Below are 25,786 nucleotides of genomic sequence, written 5' to 3'. Positions count from 1 at the left end.
ATCATATAAGATAAATAATTCAAAATGAAAACTGTAAAATTATGGATTATGCTAAATTATAATTCATTCCATACTCTGATTTTTCAGTTTCAATAACATGTACCAAACATTCCTTATGTTGAGCCGTCTTGCTGCTTTAACAGAATTTTGTATTTTGTAAAGAGCTTTCTCTACTTGGCTCTCTTTTTTCATTTGTACATTCAATGACTTAAACTTGTACTTCTCCTTGCTTCTCCCACACGCTCGTTCTCCTCCCAGCAGACAAAAATCATGCAACCAAGAACCCCCCTTTGCTGCTTCTGGCCACCTGCAGGGCTGCATCCTGCCAGGTGCTCAGCAGTCCCAGCCCCAGCACCTCTCCAAGACGCACAGCAGGCTGAGGCCATGAGGACGTTAAGGATTAACTCCTGACCAACACAGGGCAGGTGTGCATCACATCCCTCCAGGGAAGTCCTCCTCAGGGCTCAGTTTTCTGAAGCCGCTACCAGTTCTTTTAACAGCCTCTATGCGGATTGTGAGCAGCGCCCGAACCGCTCCGCTGCCACCCACCTGGCTGGGAACCTCAGGCTGGAGCCACCCTGACCCCATGCGAGAAGCATGCTCAGGAAGCACACTTTGTCATCAGTGTGTCAACAAATCCATCCTTTGCCTTACGTGTCGAAAGGGCTGCCTGGCCCCAAGGAGCTGTTTGAAGAGGTCAGTATAATCCTCTTACCACTTAAGGATTTTCCATTCTGTACCTTTTTCTTTGGCTTGAACTATTTTTTAATGCTTTTTTTTTCCCCCCCTCTATGCAGATTTCCATGGGCAATTGCACAGATACGAACCACCTCAGAGATTTTAAGATTTCTCTTCAGCGCATCTTTGTTGACTCAAGAAGTTGCTGTCTACTTTATACTAGAGGGAACCCAAAACTCCCTGAAGTCAACCCACTCCACCAAGGTCATACTAATAATGTGGGATGTGGCCAGGATCAAGACCAGCCCTTCTCCAAGTCTACTCAGACTGAGCAATAAGTGAGATAACTGAACTCAATTTTTCTACCCCCTTTCTGAGAATTAATTTGAAAAACTTCCTAAGGAAATTTCCTGAGGTTTTAACCTTTACTTCTGAGAAGAGATATGATGAAAGAAATTAAGACATGGGGCAGAGGAAGGACCTGGAGCGCTCTGAGCATTCATTTTGTTCCTGCAATAAAAACCCCAACATCTCTGCCTCTGCCCCGGGTGAGACAGAACACACTATGACTCTGCAACACAGTATTTTGTGAAAGAAACAGATCTGCCAAATTTCACAGTTTCACTGAATGACAAGCCGCTTTATGGGGCCATTCTTGATCACACGCAAAGCCCGTCTTGCTTTCTCAGTTCACACTCTTCCTCTCCCATCCCCACTGACACCCGATCCCATCCTGACTCCTGCTGCTCATGGCACCTCTTCAACTGCCAGAGCAATCACCCCCGCGTAGTGGAGGGGGGAGGAAAAGAAAATAAAACAAGGTAAAATAAATAAATAAAAATTAAAGTAAAATAATAAAAAAGAGGCTGTTGTGTGGTGTACTTCTGCAGCTAATGTTTTCTAACTCCTGCATCTTGCCTTCCCACCAGGGCAAGGGGTATATTTCCAGGTTGACCTGTGCAACAACAGCAGACCTCAGAGCACGTTTCGTTTCCACCTCGTGTCTCCCCGTGCAGTGTCCCTCCCCGCTCCACAGAGCATCCATTGTACACCAAAGGAGGGGGAACGAAGGTTTTGAAGCCAAGATTTAAACCCAGGAAGTGACTCAGCTGCTCTGGGAGACAAAGGCGGACAAAGACTTGACAGAGACGCAGGGTGACAGTTGAACAGTCGAGCCCCCTCCTGCCCCCCAGCCTGGACCCCGCTGGGGCAGCCTGAGGTGCAGCGCCCTGAGGAAACAGCTTTGGAAATGAATTTCAAGACCCCCCTCTTAAAGCCACATTGTTACCAGAGGGTTACTCCTGGTGATAAAAAGGTTTCTTTTCCCCCAGCTGGAAAAACAGTTGAATAGGTTGTTCTATATCTGCAGTAATGGCATGTAACATCTTCGTGCCAGATCCACAATACCGTGCTTGTTCAGTGTGGGAAGCTGTTTAAAAATGACTTTCCTAATAGAGTATATAGCTTAGTCTCTAGATGGAAAAAGCCAGATCAAAGATATAGCATTTATAAAACTGCTGGTTAAAAAGATAAAAGTGAGATAACAGACATCAATTTTTTACTATAAATCTCTGGGTTTACTACAACATTAAAATTTCCAGTAAAAGCAGGGTTTTATATACCTGAACTCTAATGGCCTATTCTGAAAATATTTATGTCAGGAAAAGCATGGTATTTGCATGCCAAAAGCAATTTTAGTGCCAATGTTTAGCATTCCCTTCCCATTTAACTCCTTCCCATCTACTCAGGAGCGGTAGATGCTCTGCCTCGTGCCTCCCCAGGCAGACTTTCGGAGGAGGACGCTCCAGGTGCATACTAAGGCATAAAGTCAAACACTTTCTAATAAAATACCAACTGCACAAAATACTTGCCTGATGGCTTAGGATGGAGTCTCGAGCATGGTCTAAAGCAGTGATTTTCACCTCCATGCTTTGCATGCGAAACTACCCATTTCCAAGGGGCTAAATGCCTAACCAAAGTGAATGAACGGGACAAGGAGGACTGGAAACTAGGCAACACGATGCCACAGCTCAGAAGTAATGGGTCAAAACTCTCTGTAATTAGGTGAGGTTTCTGGAGGTACGGGCAGTACTTCATTAGTTTTATCCTGAAGTTAAAATCAGAGTATGATTCTGTGAGAGCCAAGTGTCTTGCCTTCAACGTACAGGCATTCGCATTCGGTGAGAAAGGAGGGTGTTCAGCACCTACCCGGTCACACACACAGCGGTTGGTGGGACTGGTGCTGCAGAAAAGTATCAATTTTACCTATTTATTCTACTATAAACTTATTTAGGTATAACAATGCAGGCTAACAGCCTTACACTGTAGTGCACGGGACTCTCAGAGGTACAGAAGTTGGTATTACTTCAGTGTTTGCAAACTGTAATTTCTTACATTTAAGAGAACTTTAGCAACGTAAGCTGATTTTCAGCAAAGTTTTGCTTTCTTCCCTGCTTCACACCAGCATGTGCAAGGCCACAGCTTCTCAGGGTAAGCTGGTAACACAAACGTAACTCCTCAAAACAGAACAAACGTACAGATAACACTACAAGTCTCTACTTGCCTTATCTCTTGGGGCTCTTAAGTTTGGGGGGTTTTTTTGTTTGTTTGTTTGTCTTTTTTTATGGAATAAAATTAGATTTCAGCATCTGTCACCATCAAGAAAAAAACCCGTCCCTGGCTCCCACATGAAAACATTGTAACCAATGCACAGTTACTGAACCATGGTGCCTTAATGATCATTATACAAATCAACTTTTTTTTTTTTGAAATAACAAAATTAAGAATGTGCTTTCGTAATTACTTGAATCGGACTGTCACGTTATAAATGTAATAAAACCCCAATATGATTAAAATGTAAAAGTAATGTATACCACAGAAATTTATAGATCTGTGGATTCTTTTCATTTTGACTTACTCAGGTGTGCTGATTGAATTTTAGTAAACAATATTGTTAGTATTGCCATTCTACGACTGAAAACCAACAACCTGGGAGCAGACACAAAGCACTTGGTAAACCTTTCTGTCTTCCTTTTGCACGCATTTTTCTAAAGCTGTCTTTTCAACATAATCTAACAAAAAAAAAATATGTAGGCCTATTAGGCGGACAACTTGCAATAAAACCATAAGATTTTAAATACTGACATTAGGTGTTTTGCCCATTACAGTTCTAAATCTCCCCAAAGATAAGATGTATTCAAGCAATTTGAATTAGAATATCTTCCTTAGCTCCTTAGTATAGCCATAGTAACTTTTAAAGTGTATATTTTGAATTTAACAGAATTTTAATTTATTCTGCAGATAATATATCGAACCTTTAAAAACACAGACACTTTAAGAACATACAGAATGCATACATTCTTTTACAGGGAAAGAATTCAGCATTTGAAGGTATCGTTTAACTAAGTCCCCAAACATGTTCAAACCTCTGTACCAAACAGTCCCTTTTCTTCGGAAGAGCCAACAAGCCACCAGCAAAGTGCACCATTAAACTACAAGCCTGCAAATTGTCGCTCACCTAAGGCAGAGCACGATCGCCCTAACGTCACTGCAACCTCTTCCTGCTCCCATCACCCCTTCCTCGCCCTGCGCTATGACCTGCGCTGCACCCAGCCCCGGCAGCCAGCTGCTCTGTCCAGCACCAGGTCTGTATGAGGTCCTCCGCCCACCAGGTAACTCTTGCCAACGGCACTAACGCAGCCCAAGGGAAGATGCTCAGCTTTTTACCTCGACGCTACCTAAAGAGAAACTTGTGTACTGCATCGTTTAATAGCTCTTCTGTACAAAGTGCTCGAGTCAGCAGAACATTATCTGCAGTCTCCTGGCTCAGGCAAGCCCAGCCACCTTGCAGATGCTGGCTGCTTAGATACCCAATCTAATGTTGACCCAAATCAGATCCTTTAAAAAAAAAAAAAAAAAAAAAAAAGTAACAAAAAGGCTCTCCAGCAAACAACTATTTTTGTCCACTGGCAGAGCTGTTTTAGGTCACACGCTGTTTTATACCGTAACTCCAGATTACACTCAGGACTTAATCAAGTTTTTATACCCAAAATAAGATAAGAGCAGCAACGTTCAATTTTAGTGATTTGAAAACAAAACTGTTAACCAATGCATCATTTTCTAATATGTATCCTCCTAACTTTTCACTATAACTAGAAGTGATTATCCCAGGATTTCCAGTTCTGAGCAAGAAAGCAATATCCCCACAAATTATTTAAAAAACCACAACAACCAACAATGGACCTCTCTCAAGAGAGGTTCTCTTGAAGAGTATGTTTGAACAAACCTCTTTTTTATGCAAGGGAGACTTCTTTTCCCCAAGAAATATTTCTCTGTACCACTGACAAGCTCCAATGAAGAATTTTTTACAATACAGGCATCCCCTTTAATATACATGGCTTGGTTATATATTTAAATCTTATTAATCAGCTGACTAGTCGTCTGGTTAAAGAAGACCCAACACATCCAATTTACCTAAGAGGTTACTTCTGTGAAGCAGCTGTCTACTACAAACGGCACTTTGGTTAACTACAGACCTGAAAACTTGCTTAACACATAAATCAACATTGCGTTGCCTAAATTGAGGAGAAAAATAACCTCCCAGATAACAGGCATAATCTCCACAGTAACAGGGAAAAGAACCACGTTCGGTGGTGTTTGTTTTCTATACTTGGTAGCAAAGTTTGTAAAAGAATCTACATTTCATCCAAGACTCTAAAACAACTGCACCACATCCTCTGGAAGCTTTTGTGCTTCACTTTGATTACTTGTCCCTTTCAAAGTCAGCATTGGAAGAGCTGTCACACCTGGAAATTTTAAGACTACACACTAAAATAAACATACCATCACAGAAATCACATCAGATCAAAATTATATGGACCAATAGATTGGCTTCATACCTTAGTTTTGCGGAGAACTGCAATGGGAAAGGGAAGCTGTAAAAAACGGACAGTTCTCTAACCCCAAGTCTTGACATGTAAATAAAGACATCTGAGGAGCACACAGGTTGGAAGCTGCTGTAACATTCTATCATAATTAGAAACGTTTTAAGAGCCCTGTAATTTCCAATCAAAATTACAGTAATTTCTGATATACAAGCCATGATTCATGACAGAATTTTTACATTCCATGGGAGATTATAGTGGCCTGATGTATGACACACTGAGTACAGCACTAACATAAACAATTCAGTTTAATGTTTAAACAGCACTTGGTGTTTAGAATCCCACAATAAAAGAAACATATTATTGTAGAAATTATCACTTTGACAGTGATTGAAGGGTAGGCAGGCATGTGGCCTATAAAGCTATAATTTTTACAGTCCACAGCTTGAGTTTAATCATTTTGATATAACATTTCCAAAATATCTCTTTAAATGCTCCTTACAGCATATAACTTAAGAAAAAACATCCTTTCTGTACAGTGAAGTAGAGTAAACTCCAAAACATGAGCAACGCAGAAGTCAAAAGTTAAAAAGAAAGCCAGCACTAAAATGCTGACAGCCCAAGAAACATTGATGTAGGTGATAGCTATCAGCTTCCCCTGGAAGATGCTGTATTTTTCTATGAAGTAATTTTAGAAAAGTAAAGGAATAGTGATTAAGTGGATTTAACTTTTAATCTAATGAGAAAATTCAACACTGCAAGCGTTGGTGCCTTTACCATTTCTTTAAGTGTTGGTATAACGGTGGTTCTAGTCTTTCCCATTTTTCTCTCAGTTTTTTCCCTTCCTTCTTGAGTGCCTTCCCATTTAAATCAATGCTTTTCTAAACTCTGGTGATCTTTCTCAGAAGACATGTCACTTACAATAATCACACCCAACAAGTGCTTGCTGATTTCCCTCTCTCACCACTAAACTTGACAGAAATTCTTCCGTTGAAGAAAACAGAATAGGAAACCACAGAACAAGGGCTTAAAACTGAATACACGATGTATATGTATGCACACATGCAAGTAACCAAGCAGCCATCGTATTCCACAAAGATCACACGTGTTTTCTCAGCTGTAACTCAGTATAACTGTAATTTGTTGAGTATTTTTGGGGGGTTTGGCATGGACGATGCTGCCCCACCTGCCATGCACAGACTCACTGCAAAAAACACCACCAGCATTCCCTCTTGCAGCTCATGTAATTGCAAGACACCAAAGGCTCGAGATTAATTCGGCATCGATACATAGCTCACCCACAGCTTTTGCCACATCCACGCCAGCTAAGAACTGATGACTGATGCTTTCTGAGCTGCGCAAGACCCACAGGTGCACAGCGAAGGCATCTCACTGGCGGGGAAGAGGGAAGGAAGGATGCATCTCGGGAAGCCGCTTCTCAACCCTGCCTGGTCAAGGGTACCCAGAGGTTACCTTTGACTCAGCAGGGAGCTCTGAGGTGTGGTAACGGGCTAGTGTGCTAAGCCAGCTGCTCGTTATAACGCACACAGAAACAGAGCAAAACCGGGGGAGGACATCATCACACCGCACAGGGAGACCGCTGCGCCCGGAAACTTTACCTGGCTTTTGGTTGCCGCAACCTTTGCAAACAGCGCTTGAGACACCTTAGCTCTCTTCATTTCCTGCTGAATCTCATCATAAATGGAAGCATTAATGTTCATGGAATTACTTTCTGTTTTTCCATTCCTCTCTGTGGCGATAGTAGCAGTTTTGACCTAGAAAATATATTTTATGAGACATTTTTCATTATAAAAAAGTTATTTTCCTCCTTTTCCTTCCCCAAGTAGTTCCCTTTCCATTTTATTCCTTTTATTCAATCTTGCTTCGATATTCTTTCAGTTTTTCAGAGACTTAACATTATTATAAGTTATCCATGGTTCAGGCAACTGGGAAACAAGAAAATTCAGCATATTTTAACAGGTGAGTGCATCTGCAATAGGAGTTATCATTAACTGACCGCTGCGAATTCCAACAACATAAAACAAATCAGGTGGAAACCTGTCAAAGAGTCTTGTAGAGACTTGTGAACCTTTACACGATTTCTTTGCCCCACGCAAATTAAGTGAAAAATGTAAGCGCAGCATAAAAGAATCTCTAACGAAATAGAGACATGACAGATATATCTTGATTCATGCCTTATGTCCAGTACTCTCAAATGCATGATAACGTAGAAAAGTTGTGGCTTTAGATTTAACTTTTAAATATTATCTTATCAGTTTAATACTCAAGCTGTTTTTAAGAAAACAATAATTTAGAATAATATGTATTTTAACCACCCAGTCACGAAATCAAGATAGGGCTTTCTTAAATCAATTCTAGTTGCATTTCACTTACGTAAATCTAGTATTTATTCCTCTTGCAGTCCAGGTTAAAAGAAGATAACATGAAAACGAAACAGAATGATTATACTACCACCTCCGTGCTGCATCTGCAGCATTAAGGAAAGCAACAAAAAATGCATCAGTAGTAACATGATATTCAGAAGACTATCCTTTCCTCCATCCTCTGAAAATGATGGAAGTAATGGGTTTTAGTGCAGTTTCTGCAATATCAGTTGAGAGGTACAAAAAATCAGCAAGTACTCAGCTTATCCTACAATATTCTCAATAGTTAAGGATAACGACTTTCTTTAGCAGCTACTCTTGTAAAGTTTGCCCAAGAACAGCGAACCTAATGGAGCACTAATCCTAAAGCGGACTAGAAGAAAAGACGGACTGTATTTCTGCCAAGAACCTACAAGATGATGATGCAAAATCAAACCTTTAGATTCCAATTCAAACCTACTGGTTCATGCTGAGGCTGTTGAGAGCTGAATTTAGCCGTTCAGAAGTTACATGTCTAGTCTGAAGTTAGTCATTCAGGCTGCCCCTCAATTTAATGGACAGAGCCTGGCGCTTCCAGGGGTGATTCACCCTACTCTTAAGGAGGTGCCTAAACCCACACTTTCACTATCAGTTTAATCCAGTGCAAGTCAGCATTTTCCTGTGCTCTGAAGTCCTTTGAGGTTCAAAGGGAAATCATGACAACATGATAACTCACTTGCCAATCTCACTCTCTATGAGCTTTCACATGTCACAGCTCTCACGATATGAGAGTCAAAGGTTTTGGATGAGATACGTACTTAGGCAAATCATCGGCCCATTTTTTCCTAGAAATGTCACACTCAATTTGTGTTAACTATCCTCCATACTGCTTTTAAGATAAAATAATTTAGCCCAGAAACGGGGAGTGCATGCCACTTTAGCTGAGCCTGGTTTGTCTATCAGGCTTTTGGGGAGTTGTGCTAGGACATGCCCATAGGCTGCAAGGGGCGAAACCCCAGCAAGGACAAGGCATCCACGTACACTTCCACCTGCCTCCTTCTGGCAGGCATTAGCACTTTCTGGTGCCTGAAAACAGGAGTCCTGAATAAAAAGGGAACTGAAGAAAATGTGGCACACAGTTTGCCGCGTGATTTGCTTTCATCTGAAAACAACTGGTACTTTGAAACCACAACCTGGAGAGCGAGGCATTTCCTTTTCTGCAGTGTGACATTTTACAGACAACGCCGCAGCAAAGGATGGCCAAGCCGGGGCCAACAGCTGCTCCGAAACATTTGAGACACCTGGCAGCAGGCAGCGTGAGCAGCAGCACCATGAACCTCCCTTCTTCCCACTGCAGAGCAGGCAAACACATGCCTCACACTGGGCAAATCAGCATGGGGCCGCAAGAGCAGGTGCATCTCCTGAACATCATACAGTGAAATCATTTGAAAATTAGGAATTCCATGGCAATTTTATAACCTTAAAGGACTCACTAAAAGATAACTGACAACCAATGGGGATGTTAAATATACAACTGGAGACAGCCTCCTCTGCTTGCATCTAAAACTCAGGCTAAGCTAAATTAGAAAATGAAAATTGATGGCTTTGCCAACACACCTTCTTGGACCTCGGGTTTAAATTTTGGCAAAGTTATTTCAGTTCTTCCCAAAGAAATATTTCTAACTGGTAACTAATCTTTGAGGGCCCTGAGGGGAAGATGAGAAGATGAAGGTATTCAGCCAGCCTACACAAGTCCACGGTATCTTTTGGGAAGGAAACACTTTGCTCTTGTGATCCTGATCTCAACATCTTTTTTTCTGTAAGCACACTGCCTTTTTGATTGCTACTCAGCTTCACAAGACAGCTTCACACGGTAGCAGGACTTCATAGACCACTTAACTGACCTGTGAACACCCAGATCATCAAAACCCAAGACTCACACACCATGTTGGAGACATAATTCAAACTGTGCATTTTGGTCCACACTTTTCAATGCCCTATTTAATACAGAGATGCATTTAACCCAGTGGAATTACTGAAGATCCTCATTCTGGTTGGCAAATCACATCTATCTCTGTACGGGTACAACAAATTCAACCGCATCTAATACGTCACTGAAGTTAAAACAAACACACAAACTAAAAAATGTCTATTGCCTTCTGTTAATAGTGAGTTAGGAAGTGAACAACAGAAAAAAAGTAACATCTGCATCAAGAAGCCATATTAGCACAAAGAGCTTTGGGAGAATAAAAATCTTAAAACTATAAAATGATGAGTTTGGGGATTATTAAAGGTTGTTGTCCACAACCATACCCTCTCCCTTTCCAATTTACATCATTGGCCAAGTATAAAAAATTCTTCCCCCACCTCTTAATAATTTCTTTTCAAAGATCAGGTATAGACTCTGGCTGGAGTCGATGGACCATTGGTCTGCTCTGGTCTGATGAATTCCATGCAATAATGCTAATTAACCTCTTGGAGAATATCCATACATAAAACTGTTTCATAATTTATACATAGCAAGCATCTAGCTTGTTGTGTTGAATTTAGAATTGAGTTCAAGACAGAGGCTGTTTGAAGCTGGGTTGAAAAAACACCCTCCTCCTCAAAAAAACCCAACAGAAAACAAAAAAGCCCTCAATGGTACAACTTCAGGACTTGGGAGAGGAGGTGGAAAAAGTATTCATTTTGGAGAGAAAAACAAAACAAAACATAATCTCTCATCTCATCCACACTTAAGCAGAACCTCCCACCCCACCCACGCTTACAGCCACATTTTCTGTTTAGGAACGAAACCACAGATCAGCTAAATTTTTTTACGGTAACCAGATTTTGCAAACATTAACTGAACAGGGGAGCATTATTTTACAAATGTAACACACTGAGAATGAGAAATTTGTTTGGCCATCTTCCTATCACTGATCAATTTGGTCTTTTAAAAATATTTGAAAAAACCCAAACCACATCCATCCCCTCCCAACCTGCCCAGACATATATTTTCATCAAATAAGACTGATTACAGTAGCAAGAAGTTCTGGATTAATTCAATTTTCCAAAACAAAGGTTATAGAAGGAATAACCCATCTGAGGAGGTTTTCGCAAACATGGAAGTTCGTTTCTTCCCCCTCAAAACTGAAACAAAAAAATCTTTTCAACACATTCTCATAAGTACTGTTTTAGCTTGGGAACAAAAATCTTCTTTAATCCTGGTTTAGCTTTTAATATTACATTGTACATTAAAATTCATAAAGTAGTTCATTCCAGGCAAAACAAACTACTTTTCAGTTCTGCTCTGCAAATAGCACAGGAGGTACAATAAATGCTGTTGCTTTCAGAATAGCTTTTATCAGGACAAGGTTTACTACTCCATTATTACAGTGGCGCCTGGAAGTGCAGTTATAGTTAAGTGTCAGGGTTTCCATTAACTCTCCTCCATGGTGGTTTTCACAGGGGGCTGAGAGGGTTGCATTTATTATTTCGTTCGGTTTTACTTTCATTAGAATGCAACTTGGCACAAAGACTACCAACCTAAATCTCAAATTTTGAACACTTAAAATTAAAAATTTTGCTGGTGGTGACGTATGGTATGTGCATGTGGCTGAACTCCAGGGTTCCGCCGCCAGGTTTCACGGCAGTTGGTGATATCCAGAGGTGCTTGCTATGGGGGTTCACTGGTCCTCAACCACCAGCAGAGCAGTGTTCTTCTCAAGCCCAGTCTTTCAATAGTGACATCCTATCTCTGGGACCCAAGCTGAAATTATTTTACCACCACGGAACTGTAATTTATCTGTAGTCAGAGGGAGGCCAGGATTATATTTATGAAAATGAAGGTTTTTGTCAATTGATTACCCTGAACCATGACTCACGCAAGATTTATGGATACTTCTTAAAACACTGCCTTGTTAAAATTATATTCTCCTCTTGACGTGACACGTACTCTTTTTACACAGGATGATGATGGGCCCCAAGAGTTCGCACAAATTTTCTTTGGGAAATATGGGTAGCAAGAAGGATTTATTACTAAGTTTTGCTGAAATAGAGACTACTTGCCCTGAGAAGGAAGTGTTCATGACTACAGGATGGCTAACAAGCTTTAACTAGAATATTTTGGAAAAGAAAATCTGTGACTTGGTCACCTGTCTCCATCTACCCTTCAAGCTGTATTAAGGAGGGCAGAGTCCTCTTTCCCCCACACCCCGAACTGCCCCAATGTGAGGAAGAGGCCATCCCTAACACCTCCTTGGGAAATTCCATCCACCCTGAACATAGCTCCACACTCAGCATCCTCTAAAGTATCCCCACATCCTCTCGCTCTCACACAACATGTGACTGACTCATTCTCTGAACTTTACTTAGGGATACCCAGAAAGGACCTCTGGGGCGTGAGCTGCAACACGGAGGTGTTGAAGAGGGAAAAGAAAAAAAGTTAAAGGAAGGAAGAACAATAAAGGACCTTTTTTTCTTCCTTCTAGGTTGGAGAGGTTAAACTATGGCTCCACGAAGTACCTACCTGATGGATATGCTAAAGTTTAGGAACTCCAGTGCCCCAGGGAAAAGCCTGACAGACAGGCTTCTGCCCCAGGAGATAGCAAGATGAACAAGGTCCAAGGAAAAATTCTTGCGTGCACTGTCTCCTCAGGCTCAGTCTGCCAGTGTGGAAGATAGTAGCTGGCTTTTACAACTTGACCAGCGTAGAGGGCTATACATGTATCCCAAAAGCGTATGCATTAGAGGCTAACGATTTCAATTTAAAAAAAAAAAGTAAGAATTTGCTTTTTTGTTTTAAGTCAGAGAGAAAGGGAGAAGTAAGGGGGACAAAGAGCTTCTTAAAGGATTTCAAAAAAGAATTGGAAATAATCCAGATACATTAGCTCAAGTAGCAACTAGTAAGAATGCTGTAAAAATGAGATAAACTCAACACAGTTCCTTCTAACTCAGGCACCAGGGTTTATGCTTGGTGAGTTCTTACTATCCTCTCAGACCCCCAAGGTCCCGCTTTCTGTTTTTGCATGCAACAGTATGCAAAATTCACACAGAACAAGCTCAGCTGCTAAATGGTTAAGTCTGCTCTACTGTCTGGGCACCAGTTGGCAACACAAAAATGCAAAATAGATCCTTTTCAGGATGTTTATTTTCACATCCTTCCGAAACTGATAACTTGCAATTGCAAAATAAACCTTCATGTGTGGCATATTAGCTCCCATTTTTCATGGTTTCGTAGTTTAATTGTTTCGAATGTTACACTGGCCTAAAGATTTAACATTAAATATGTTGGCTCTTGTATAAATTCTGTTGTCAGGATAAACGGTCTGTTTTCCCTTTCAATAGTTATCCAAGAAGCTCACAGCTAAGCTAAAAAAATATTATACTGTACTCCTGTATAGTGACCTTTAAATAATTGCTTGTAATAAATTTAGTAGTAAGGACACTAGTAGTTTTATTTCCTTAGTATCCAATATTGAATAAACTGTGGACATTTGACGGAGTATCAGAGTAGTAGTTTGCATTAATAATTTTGCAGTATCCTGACTATAATTTATTTCTGGTACAATTTTTCAAGTTATACTTGCCAGCTCAACATGTAGAATAAATTCATCCTTATTTCTAGCATTAAGTATTGTGCTTCTGTTACACAGATATTTCCATTTTCAAACTTAGGGCCCTGAACACTTAGTAGCAGGTGGTAAGTACTTCATGTCTTGATATGTGGGAAATTCTAGCAACGTATAAAAAGGTCACACAGAATTCCAACTCAGAGGTTTCTACATCCTCAGTCCATCTACTAGGTAAAGTGCGTATCTTTTGATAAGTTACAGAGAATAACGTAACAACTAGAAAAATAACTGTTTTGTTCTGTAAACCTCAAGTATTAGTCTGTAAGGTTTCCTTATTAACCTGTTTTCCTTTTGAAAAGGATCAAAACAAAACCATATGCTGTTTCCACTTTGAACTGTCACAATTAGGTTAACTATACTCCTGACTCCCACTAAAAAAATGAAATGTGATTATGAACAAGACCACAGTAGAGACAGATAGATCCCCCCCGACCCGACCCCTACATTTGGACTTACAGTACGTTTTGTCAGTTAAGAAAACCCCTAAGTCTCACTTTCATTCTGGCTGCAAGGGATTTATAGTTTAAAGTGTGAATTAAAACCAATACAAGGACTACCTCTGACTTGACATCCTTCAGGAAGGTCCTGTAATTAACTCTGTTCTTTAGCTGTGAAATTGCCCAAGACCACTTGAGACAGAGTGAGACATTACCTTGGCAGAACGAGGTAAGTTAAGAAGAAGGGTTAGCCTTTGCTCTGAATTACCTGGGCTGTGGGAGCAGGTACAGATATTAAAACAAACTCAAATGTTATTTTAAACACAGTTATCTATATTTAACCGTTTCCCACTAAAGCATTACTATGTAAATAGATTCTCATCCTTTATCTTGAAGAGTATCTACAGAATATTTCACAGACTAAACTCAGCTGATAAAAAAACTAGACCATTAGCACAGTCTGTTCTTTCTGCTATATTTTTTTTCTGTTCTTGTGAAAAGTACTGCATCAGGTCAAAGTGATCTTCTACCCTCCCTTTTCCTATGATTTTGTTATTTCTTACTTTAGTGTGGTCTTTAGTATCCATTAGCTGTAAGAAAATCAGGAAAATAATCTCGAGGAATTTATAGGATTCAGAACGGGTGTGGCATATAGTCATAGGCACAAGCCTAAGCCTGGTTAGCAAAAACCTGTGTTAATATACTCAACCATCACAAAATTCCCACAATCCCAAGACCTTGCTTTGTACAGCAAATCTGGACTGTGTATACAGCATGATTCCCACATACCTGCAGATCAGTTTGTTTTGTCCTTGCATAGGTACAACTTTGAGCTACACCAATGCAGAGTATTTCAGAAAAAGATAGTTTTCTGGAGTGTTTCATTCACAAGTGTTTCTTCCTCATGGAAATCCTATGCATTCCTATGACTCACACCTGTATTCCTCGTGTACCCTAAAACTAGCATCAGTTTCCTCTGACAGACACATCACACAGATCCTTTTGGATCCCACTCTATCAAACTTTATAATTTTGGGAGAATGAAACCAGTAGTCCCACTAGATTTTACAGAAATCACCGGGAGTTTCATTTGAACAAATACAAAATGAAGCTTTAATGAACATATCCAAATCTTGCAGAGCGATGGATATAGCAAGTCTGTTATGTTATCCAGTTGTTAGTAGCTCAACTTGGTGAAAGTGTGCCCAGAATTTTGGGATGGAGTCTTCTTAACTCCATCCCTTTAGTTTTACCTGTTCATTTTCCGGAAGATAATTTTTAAGGCATTACGATGTACTCTTACTTCTGCTTTCATTCCCACTCAGTTTAGTCGTCCAAATCCTTCAAAATCCCTGTTTCAACCTCTAACACTAAAAACAACACCTGAGAATTACAGGGGGGGAAAACGGCTAAAAGCCAGCATCTTCCAGGCCCAGTAAAGCTCATATCTTGGTAAAATGAGCAAAAAAAAATAACCTCTGTAGGGGCCATAATGGATAGAATTTATCTTAAAACTAGAAGATCGGTAGTAATAAACTGCTACTATCATCCATTATATTTCCTAAATTTAATTTGCGATATGCACTGCAAACAACGATCCTGCGAGCGTTTAAAAAACGCAACAGTAAAAGCTTTCCTCTTTTTAAGAAAGGTATCACCCAGCAGGACAGTGAGAAAACGCAACAAGCAAATCTCAAAGACAGAAGAGTGGTTTACTTGTGGAGGCCGGCTAGGTGGTGTGCTTATGAGAGGTGCAGGGCCCATTGCAGAGGCTGCGTTCAAGCTCCTTTCCCTTTCGTCCTGGTAAATGCGATCTCGTTCAGCTTCTGGCAGCTGCAAGAAGTTCTGCATAGCCCGAAGGTTTACCAGTAAGGACTGCGAGGCAGTCTTGGGATCCTCTTCCTTTCGGAGGATTTCTGAGAGCAAGCCCTGTAGGGAGGGAAAGAAAAAATATGCTGGAGAGTTAGCGGAGGTGAGCGCCTGTGAAGCTGTGGTCTGCAAAGCCACTGCCAACCAGTCCTCTTTCTTCCTTCCATTGGGCTGAGAACGAGAGCGGTAAATGCACCATCCACTCCACATAGGAATATATTAATGGCATTTTAGGTAGCAGAGAAGACAGCCTCAATTGTACCCTTAATTTTATTAAGCATCTGCTTTACATAAACTGAACCTGTCTAATAGGTCTCCTTCTTTTGACCGGCTTAACTTGCCACGAAATCTTTCACAGTCGACAGACAATCACAAGACGTTCAGAATAAGTGAAATACAGATAGTCCAGAGGCCTGACACTGGGGCGTTCTCAGACAAAACGCATAGCCAACCTAAAAAAATATGGCTTTCCATATTTCTAGCAACTTGAACAGCTCTTTGAAAGGAAGTGATATTTCACAACTAATCTGAGATGATAAACTTGTAACTTTCCTAAAGTAGTGCTTAACTAACTCCGGCCCATAATTTTTAGAAGTCAGCGTTTTGTTCTGAGAGTTGTATATTGGAGTTTAACAAGTGAGGAAACTCGGTGTTGGACACTCCCCCTCCTTCACCTTCCTCTTCCTCCCACCCTCCTCCTACCCTCCTCTTCTCACTAGCACAACCTAATCCTCACCTAGTCCATCATCTGGGCTATTTATTTGAGCACCTGCTGTGCAGGTCCTGCTTCCTGCATCCATTTACCTCTGTTGTCCTTTGACCACTTTCAGAGTCCAGCAACCACAGATAAAAACAAGCACTGGGAAACGAGAGAGAAACAGCAGAGAGGGCATCTGCAGCAGCAAGCCAGAGACGGGCAGGCTGCAGACGACAGCACACCGCCACAGCCTGCACAGACCACACCAGGCTTCCCACACAGTCATTTCACCTCAGACCTCAGCAATGGAGCGTGCCTGGCGGTCTGGGACACCTTATGAACCTGTGAGTGCAACTACAACTTTAATGTCAACAGGTTCTTGAAACCTCCCCGCTGCCAAATTCTCCTTTTAAATACGTCAGGCGTACAAAATGCTCTACTGTGCTGAAGTAACAAGGTGGTGATAAATTAACTTTTGCAAAAGGAAATGCTAACTTCTTTTTGGAATAAATGCTGTTGCCATGCTGGGACAAGGAGAGGGTTGGTTTAAGAGGCTTTTATTGCTTCTGTAACAAGGGAACAAGGATGTGGTTTTAAAGAAATAAGACAACCCGGTGTTTCTTTTCCTAAAGAACTGTTGCAAGTTATTTGGGATAATGGAGGGGTGAATGGAGGGAGGGAGACAGGCAATGAAAAAGCTAAAACTATGAGAGGCAATCCTGACTGAAGATACCATTCCTAAGGGAGTGCAACAGAAAGCTACAGCCCATGCATCAGCCTCTTCTGCAGGGAAGTCGGATGCTCACAGCACCTATAGGAGTTGTCACCTTTCTCAAAGGTCCTATCCTATCAGGCAAAAGCCCCTTACAAAGGTGCTGCAAAGCCGCTGCTCTCAGGCAGCCACGCTTAGGCAGGGTCAGAGCCCACCCAGTATCGCTCTGAACTCTGCATTTGCCCTGTCGCCCCTCCATCCCTCCTGGGCAGTGAGAATGGAGGTGTCAGTCACCACACTGGGGCCACTGTGGTCCTCAAAGACCTCTCTGTGCCTGCCTAACTAAGAGGGAAATGAGATGGAAAACACAAACAGTCTTTCCAGCACTAAGCAGGAAAAATAAGATGAAGAAGGATTAAAAAAATAAAATAATCCTGGAAGATACTTCCTTAGCGCTATTCTTCATCCCTCGTATTTTCTGGTATCCAGGCAGAAACTACTCAGAAGGTAAATAAACAAGTTACAGAAAAAGTGGCATCTGGGAGGAGTATAAGTTTTAAAATTTTTCTTAATGGTTATTCTAATAGTAAATTCACTTATTAGCAAATATGGGAATCAAATTCTCATCTACCATTTGCTTCTACTTCTAAGTACTCAAATCCACAGTTACCATTGTTTTGCCAGTGTTAGGGTTACACAACCCATCCTCCAAGGGAGGCAAGAAATGATTTTGTGCCATGGAGACAAGGCGAAGCTGTCTGCAAAGCACAGGATGTATACAGTAAATGGAACAGAATCGTTTAGGTTGGAACAGCCCTTTAAGGTGAGTCCAGCCGCTAACCCAGCACTGCCAAGTCCACCACTAAACCACGTCCTGCAGTGCCACATCAACACGTCTTGTAAATACCTCCAGAGATAGTGACTCAACCACTTCCCTGGGCAGCCTGTTCCAATCCTTGACAACCCTTTTCGGTGAAGAAATTTTTACTAATATCCAATTTAAACCTCTCCTGGCACAACTTGAGGCCGTTTCCTCTTGTCCTATCGCTTGTTATTTGGGAGAAGAGGCCCACACCCACCTCGCTAAAACCTCCTTTCAGGTAGTTGTAACACCTGATTTCTGACTGGTACTGTGCTGAAAAAAACATCGTCAGGATTAAAAAGAAGAAAGAAAAACTAAACTCAGCTGGACTGATCATTGGCAGAAAAGGAGACACTTTACCAGCAGCCAGCCCACTGCCGGCCACAGTCAACGTCCTTGAAAAATACTTTAGCCCATAATAAAAAATATTTGCTCATATAAGCCTTTGCCACATAGCAGGCAGCTAAAAAAAGCAGAAAAGGCTGGTTTTCTTGTGTAACTTTCCCCGTCTCAGTGAAATAAGTAAACAAAGAAAAACGGGTTTTGTATTTTTCCAGCGTTTGTCAGTGTAACCATTGCTGCAGGACACCTCTTGGTGATTAAATGCCATTAAGTATTCATTCCCCTCTCCTTCCCCCATCACTTCCATGACTCTTTGCATGAGCTGGGAGCAGAGCACAGGAATGCAGAGCGAGGAGGGGAGATGAGAGAGCAGGGAGAAGGCAAGGAGGAGGTGTTTGCTTCTAGGAGCTTTGAAACTAAAGGTCAGAATACGTGAGGAAATAACATGAAAAATAAAGTGTTGTACCAGGTGCAGGCAAAGTCTTACAATACAGTTTGCCTGCTTCAGATATTACTTCATTGCTACTGCCTCAATTTTCTAAGCATAAAACTTCAGCTAAAGATCATTAGATGATGTAAAATGGGAAAATCCTAGAAAGAGAATATCAGCTCTTGCATCCTGTCCCATGCTGATGTGCAGAGATTCACCATTTGTTTTACCAGGCTGGAACTGGTTTGCCAAGATGTAATTCTTGGTGTGATCTCCCGATATTGTACCTCAGGTCACATAAAAGTTAAATGCTGTTTTGCATAAATTATAAACACTGTTAGGCTCAGAGTCCTCCTCAGTGTTCCTCCCTTGTATTCTTTTTGCACTGGAAATATATTTTTTTAAAATGTTACCAGGTCCCATCAAAAAAAGGAAGTTTCCATGTCATCACAAGTATAATTCATTACTAATTGCACAAAAATGTTCAATAAATATTATCAGGGCTTTCAAAAGCTAATTATGAATTCTTTAAAGATGGAGATAAATGAAAGTGTCTGCCAATATGAACAAAACCACTGCTTGTCTGGCCCCCAGTTTGTCTCCTCTTTGAATGTAATCACTGATTCGAGTAGATTTTATCAGCCTGATAGATCTTCAAAGCTCGCAGAAGAAAAATGCAATGTGCCCCAAACTCCCTGAAACATGCAGAACATCCCTGAACACTATCCCTCTCCATCGCAGGATGCTCCCATCCCATGTCCAGGTGGAAGATTATTCGCAAGCTCCACCCACAAGCCTGGATCCCTGCCAAGTAAGTTATAAGCAGACACATTTATCTATGTCGCTTAGTAGCAAGAGGAGAGCTGTCATGATAGTGTAATAGCACCTTTTTACCTTTTATTCAATAGTGATATGGATAGTGTGCTTTTTCTTAAATTACACTACGAAGAATTATATGAATACAGTGGCAATTTCTGTTATACTTAAGCAGGCAAATTTCTCTCTACCACATAATTTACAGAACTCAAATTCAATAAAACATTACATGATGGTCCATTACTGTTATCAATTTTGAATAATCCATCTTCATTTTTCATTTTACTGGAAAATAAAGTGTGCCAAAGACAAAGTGGAAGGAAAAAAAAAATAAAAGTGCCTGGGAAGGTGGTTTGTGTAAACTTAGATTTTGTTTTAAAATTGCACGGAGCTGTTTCTTGCATCCAAGCATTCTCCCTTGAAATAGCAATTGCCCTGAATTTGCACAAGCACAGTCCTAAATACACAGAAGTTTCCACATATGAGAAAAGGCATTATGCATGAACGGAAGGCAATGAATTCTGGCAGCTAATATTTTAAAGCAGCATGGGGGTGAAGTAGAAAGGAGGGGGAGAGAAAAGGTATCTGGCAGAAACACTGAGAAGTACTCAAAAACCTTGAGATGAAAAACTATCACAAGTGGGAAGAAGAAAAATTACAATAGTCAGAGATGGCAAAAGCAGCAAAAAGCACTCCCCCTCCTTTTGCGAAGATGGAGCTGAGAGGTCATCTCCATACGGCAGCACCCGAGTCCATGCAGCAAATGTTACGGTTGAAAGTGTACACAAACAGCCAGGCAGCCCCGAGTTACGGTTCCAACCACAACCATGACTAACACGATTCCTTGCTCGCGCAGTACATACACGTCACCCTGCCCTGCGCCAGGTTAAGCTACACCTTCAAGTCAAATGTCAGCCTTGCGTGGGGGAAGCCAAAGCTTTGCGTTTCCTGACTCGTGTTTACATTGACAAACACAGGACAGAAATGGGTAGAGGAGTTTGTTTATTTGTTTAGGGCTCCGAAGGTGGTTCAGCTGCACAAAACACCAAAAGAAGAACAAAACAGAGTAGGCAACCTCCCAGTTTGACTGCAAATTTGCAGGGGCAGTCTGAGCCTGACTGCTGACGGGAGGCTGTGGCAGAGACGGTGGGGCACTGCGCCTTGGCGAGCTGCCCCCATGCATCCGTGCCATCACCTCGTGGCTGCGCCATCAGAAAAAATGCCATTTTCTGCCCAGCAAAGTGCAGGGAAATACTGAACTTGCCATTTCAAGAAAGCAGAGGTGTCTGCACAGTGCACTGGCATCAGCTGGAAGAAATGTTTATTAATTTGGTCGAACGGCAGCTGAAACAAAAGCAGCTCAATTTACCCTAGCAAACAAAGAGACTGAAAGACACATTTGGTAGCCATGCTTGAGGTGAAACTCAGACCTGCTAGTACAAATCCTGACTCGACAAACTTCCATGGTGCACTACTAAGAGGTGCTAACAGGATTCAATCTGCTTCTCTGCAGTCAGCAAGCTGTGAAATTTCACGTGTGGAGAGGTGCTCCACCCTCTGAAACTGCTTCTGCTCCCTACAACAACTGTTCTATTGTGTCTGTATATATGTTAATTTTCTTTCAAGTTAGAGCTATCCGGACCCTTCTTTGATTAAACTTTGCGAGGCACATTCCTGAGAACTACACATTTTTGAAACTACCATTCTGAAGTTAAGGGTTGCTGTTGAAGTTATCCAAGAAGATATTAAAGACATCCTTTCAATTTTCTGAGGGGGGGTGGGGGGTGGGGGGGCTCTACCTCATAAATAGATGATAATTATTTAACAATAAAAGACACCTTAGTTTTCAGAAGTAATTTTACTAAATTCTTTCCTTTGAGCTAGGAAGAAGTAGAAATATTTCTAGTTGACATTTTTGCCCCCAAATCAAAAATTTTTGAAAATCAGAGCCAAGTGTTCAATTACCAAGTTGAACTACTACACTAAGCTGGTAGAACTCCCCTTCCCACACAAAAATTCCAGCAAATTCTGTATTCATACTGCAGAACACAAGTCTGTAAAAAAGAAGTGCCAACACCTTCAACCAATTACACCAAAGTCCATTTTTATTGCCAAAATATTAAGCTAGATTACTCTTATAGTTCACTTCCTTCCTTAACTTTTACACTGAAAGCGAATCTCTCCCCGCATCTGAGACCATATCTCAACATCAGGGTTTTTTTGCACAGAACTCCTAACCAATTTCAGTGAGATCTTCTGCCTTTAGAAACTGATGGCATGATATGCTCCCTGGACACGGCTCAAATATGCTTATGACAGTTTCAAAAATGTCAGTTGTAAGCCTGAGTTAGCTTTGTATCTCAGAAAACAGCAGATGAATTTAAACAAGCATTTTCACTTGCTCTAGACAAAAAAAAAAAAAAAAAAGATATTACATCAATATTAGAAAATAACATGTAAATAGCATTGGTTATTAAAGCACTGCCCTAGTTTTAGTTAAATGTGACATATCCTTAAATAAGCTGTGATGAATTCCAAAGTACAGCAAGCAGAACAAATGTAAATGTTTTCATATGAGAATCACAAGTATCTCTGCCTACGTTTATACTTGGACATTAGCTGCTACCATGGGTAAAATTAACAATTTTCAGTTCTGCAAAGGTGAAATGTGCCTACAACAAACTCTGGATTTCAGTGGGGCTTTGCTTCATATGAAAAGTATGCTGAGATATTTCTTGGCAACACTGAGGCTAATATTGTCTAGGCTCCTAGTATTTTTCCTTTCGGTTCCCTACGTTTGCCACAATATATAACAAATACTGGAAAGTCTTATGTAGCTAACTGCAAATACTATTTGACTAGCTAAGACTATTTGTAGGATATAGGCATACTACCCTGTCTTTTTTCAAGTAGATCTGGTTGACAATTGCCAAAATATATTATAGGTATATGTCGCATCTCTTCAGGCGATTTGTTTTCAACGTTCATTTTGGGGTTTCCTCACAGTTTTGGGTCACTTTGAACATGTTTTACCAAGCTGGTTAACCACAACATCTGTGGATGAATTGAACTTCAACCAAATATTTAGTAACATTTGTAGTAAGAAAAATATATAGTAAGCAAAAATCAGTATTTGCATTAGAAATCTGGTTCTATAGCTGCATTTATCACATCTCAAAAGCATCCTCTCATATTGCATCACATAAATTCAATGTCCAGTCAGAATCAATCATCCTTGTATTTCAGGTAACAAATACTGCTCATGCACAAATGATAGACCAAAAGTTGCATGCAAAACTAGCTGACAAAAACTGAACAAATTACTTTGGAGGGGGAAGAAAGTGCAAAGAAAACAAGGTGATTTTAGGCATATCTGAAAAAGAACTAAATATATAGTAAACTATTTATTTTCTGAATTATTTGCTTGGATTTTTGTCCAGGTAAGATGGCAGCTGCAAGCCATTGCAACTTGAAGCTACTACTATTACTTCAGTACTTTATAGTATCAACAGTTAAAATATTAAACATTGTATTAAACAAAACTCTATGTCACTTACTTGTAAATATTACAAATGGTACTGCCTGGACCTAACTTACTTAAGTAATCCTTGCATGAGTTCATGTATCCCAAGAAATTTGGTACGAAAGACCCAGATCTTGAAAACCTCCTCTGCTGTTAAAAGGAAAGACACAAACACACAGAGCTCTACAGAAAATTCAGACAATGACTTTACTTTCTTCTAGCTAGAGGAGGATGTAAAAAATTTTAAGGCAATAATAATTCAGAACAATTATAAATGACATGCTTATTCAAATCTGGCATCAATGCATTTGAACCAGAATTTTTATTTTCTAAGGTATGAAGGGAGAAACATCAACATTGCAAGAGAAGCCCAAATTATGATATTTTTACTATATTCTACCATGGACTAATACTTGTTCATTAGGTTTAAAAATGTGGAATCTAAAGCAAACTTACCAATGTCTTTTTAAAATATTTTCTATTTACAAAACTGCTATTTTATTTTCTGTTAAAACAGAATACAAAAATTTTGAGATCTTATTATTTGCATTGGATATACTGTAATTTCTTCCATAATTTCTGCTTGATTAAATTCCATGCAACATGGCATTAAGTTAAATTCATAGAGCAGAATAAATTATAACAGGGTTAGCTTCTAAAACAGGTGTAAAAAATAACACATTTTAGTGTTACTTATCAGCTTTGCTAGGGCTAGCTTTTTCTGCATTGAAGAGCTGAAGTATATGTTCTGACGTGGACATCAGCAATCTCAGCAACTACTGTTTTTTGCAACAAACTACAAAAATACATGAAAAAAGTAGATGATCTAAAAATAAAGCTTTTAATTTTTAATCTTTTCAGAAGCCCGAGAAGATGTTATTAAGACTTTCACTAGAAAATACTAAAAAGAAATGGAAACAAGAATAAAAGACCGTCTCCATACACCTGTGAAAGAAGACAGGTTGTTCAGTGCATGCATGTGGTCAATACGCGTATACCTTTGCAACACAAAAGGCAATCTGTTGGGTGACTTTGTGAATGGTTCTGCACAGAGCTGCTCATATCCTTGCCAGAGAAGACTCAGCTATTCATAAACCATCACAACTGGAGAGGAACGAAGGTGTCTGTAAGAACAGCAGGTATTTCCACAAACCAATCACTGAAGATTTCTGTACTGTATCAACATGGACACTGGTCCTGCAAGGAAACGCGGTTCCTTCACAGGAGCTAAGTGACAAGGCAGAAATGAGGAGAGAGACATAAAAGGTGATAATGACTAAATAGAGAGAGAAAGAAAGGGAATCTTGGATTCTAAAAAAGTAAGGAAAAAGATGACTGACCTGAGTTCGATTAAAAGCCACACGTGCAAATACTGCCTGTGAGATTCCTGCTCGTTTCAGTTCGTCACGGACCCACTGGTAGATTTCGGAAGACACCTCTGTGTTTGTTGAGACCTGCTGCTCCAACGGCTTGTTCATGGATCTACTGACAGGAGGAGGGTGGTTCAAGTACTGTTGGTTTAAGGACTGCTGGGCTAGAAGTCTGTTCACTGCATACTGCTGGTTCAGCAACTGGGCCATTACCAACTGCTGATTTACCAGCTGAGGGCTAATGGGAGTAGATACAAGTCCAGGGTGCAGGTTTGGAAGCGGGGTCCGGACTGATGGTTGACTACCATGAGAAAGCTGAACAGGGGATGGAGGCTGTTCGGCTGTGTTCCCTGGGACTGGCTGTTGACCAAAGTTGACATGGTTGGCACCTTGCTGGGATAGTTCAGAAAGGCTATCCATCTCAACTACGGTGGAAAAGAAACATCAAAAAAGCTAGCATAAGACTGAAAATCACAAACTTCACACTCCTTGCAAGACATTCTAATAAAAATAAACACATATCAAATGGCACACATTCGGGATCAAGCTTAGTGAACTTTCAGCCTAGATCAGCAGGCCCATAACATCACTGTTGCGGCTATTTGCCTTCAAAATTTACCTACAAATAATGGCGTAGTAAATATTTTCTTAACAAAAAAAAAAAAAAAAAAAAAACAAAAAAAAACAAAAAACTGAGTGCCCATCATCTTCACTGGGCCCTCGAAGGAACCAACAGAACATCAGAGGCAAAAGTCACATGCTGGAAGCCACGTACAGCAAAGGAGTAACTTCCCATAAGCTTTGCCAAGGTGCAACGCAACCAAACGGCAAGCGCACGGCTGCAGAGCACATCCCTGCAGCAAGGGATGCAGGGACTTCAGACAAGGTGGTAAGCAACTAGAGAAGGGGCAAAGACATGACATGAGAAACCACTCTGTGTGCTGCAGAAGATGCAGGTGAAAAGGCAAGTGCATCTGCACAAAGGGTAAGGAGGGCTGTTACGGGAAAGCACACCCTGACCAGAGAGAGAAGCCCCTGGTGACTGGTTTTGTTCCTCCCATGGTGTCCCTGCCATGACATCTGCAGTCCCCAGCCACTTGAAATCTGTAACAAGCAGGCTGGGGTGTGGACCTCCCCATGCTCTGCTAATTTCTAGATGCTGCATCAATTGTATGGGACTGCTAGGAAC

The 25,786-nt window shown here is 40.8% G+C and overlaps 1 protein-coding gene across 6 annotated transcripts in view; it reads right to left on the bottom strand.

Annotated features, from left to right (window-relative positions):
* The window catches only part of SATB1 (SATB homeobox 1), a 94,111-nt gene that overhangs the window by 20,135 nt on the left and 48,190 nt on the right, over positions 1–25,786 (bottom strand). For all 6 annotated transcript variants that reach the window (XM_080386425.1, XM_080386430.1, XM_080386429.1 and 3 more), the window contains 3 exons: positions 24,568–25,022; positions 15,693–15,905; positions 7,181–7,336 (listed from right to left, as the gene is read on the bottom strand). In XM_080386425.1, the coding sequence (XP_080242551.1) occupies positions 7,181–7,336; positions 15,693–15,905; positions 24,568–25,022 (824 nt within the window). The remainder of the gene's footprint in view (positions 1–7,180; positions 7,337–15,692; positions 15,906–24,567; positions 25,023–25,786) is intronic.

The sequence above is a fragment of the Falco punctatus genome (genome assembly GCF_963210335.1).
Source record: "Falco punctatus genome assembly, chromosome: 4".
NCBI lineage: Eukaryota > Metazoa > Chordata > Aves > Falconiformes > Falconidae > Falco > Falco punctatus.
This window is presented reverse-complemented; position numbering and strand designations above follow the sequence as displayed.